The sequence below is a fragment of the Limulus polyphemus genome, unplaced genomic scaffold (genome assembly GCF_000517525.1).
Source record: "Limulus polyphemus unplaced genomic scaffold, Limulus_polyphemus-2.1.2 Scaffold6361, whole genome shotgun sequence".
Classification (NCBI taxonomy): domain Eukaryota; kingdom Metazoa; phylum Arthropoda; class Merostomata; order Xiphosura; family Limulidae; genus Limulus; species Limulus polyphemus.
The window spans coordinates 29,706-30,839 of NW_013671971.1; the positions used below are offsets into that span (position 1 = coordinate 29,706).

Below are 1,134 nucleotides of genomic sequence, written 5' to 3' on the forward strand. Positions count from 1 at the left end.
ACTGGTATTTAAGAATATACATATATGTTTATGTGTGTGTATTTTTGTTACAAAGTTAATGATAAAGTTTATTACAAACATTTCATTATTTACTGGTATTTAAGAATATACATATATGTTTATGTGTGTGTATTTTTGTTACAAAGTTAATGATAAAGTTTATTACATACATTTCATTATTTACTGGTATTTAAGAAGATACATATATGTGTGTGTGTGTGTATTTTTGTTACAAAGTTAATGATAAAGTTTATTACAAACATTTCATTATTTACTGGTATTTAGAAATATACATATATGTTTATGTGTGTGTATTTTTGTTACAAAGTCTTTTATTCTTTCTAATTTTTTAATTAAGTGCATTTTAAAATTGTGTATTGTTTATACATCATTAAGTACTGTTGATTGCCATAAATAAAAATAACGTGTAAAAATACCTTCACAATTTTTAACCCCATATAGCCAAGGCAGCAGTTGGTAACATTAAAGCTGAGTCACTGTCCGAGATACGTTCACTCAGAGCTCCACCAGATGTCATTAGAGATATCTTGGAAGGAGTGCTACGACTCATGGGGATCCTTGACACATCTTGGGTCAGTATGAAAAGGTAAATGGTTGTGATATACTTGAATTTGTGTAACTTCCACCAAAAGGACTTCTTGGTTTGGTAATAAAGTTCCAATTTTATATGCTGGAAGTGTGAATATAAAATAAATACTATCTATGAAACTTTTAATCACAAGTAACCTAAAATTCTATTTGTTTTATGCTGAAAATTGATGATATATATACAAAGCAAATACATAAATAAGATCTCTCCCTTCTTACATAAAAGATAAACATAAACTAACAAGATGTATTATAGTAAGAGGTGAATGAAACATATAAGTTTTACACGTGTATCAAAGTGAAAAGAGTTTCAATAAACATACTGATTTTACACACATTCTATAGGAAGGAGTTTCACTAAACATACTAACTTTACAGACATATTCTAGAGGAAGGTGTTTCACTGAACATACTAACTTTACAGACATATTCTAGAAGAAGGAGTTTCACTAAACATACTAACTTTACAGATGTATTCTATAGGAAGGTGTTTCACTAAACATACTAACTTTACAGACATATTCA

General features: G+C 28.0%; 1 protein-coding gene across 1 annotated transcript in view; it reads left to right on the forward strand.

The window, feature by feature from the left end:
- LOC106473642 (cytoplasmic dynein 2 heavy chain 1-like) overlaps nt 1-1,134 on the forward strand; it is a gene marked incomplete at its 3' end in the record, with an annotated part of 44,873 nt that overhangs the window by 18,833 nt on the left and 24,906 nt on the right. The window contains exon 9 of the mRNA XM_022402048.1: nt 463-607. Coding sequence (XP_022257756.1) covers nt 463-607 — 145 coding nt within the window. The remainder of the gene's footprint in view (nt 1-462; nt 608-1,134) is intronic.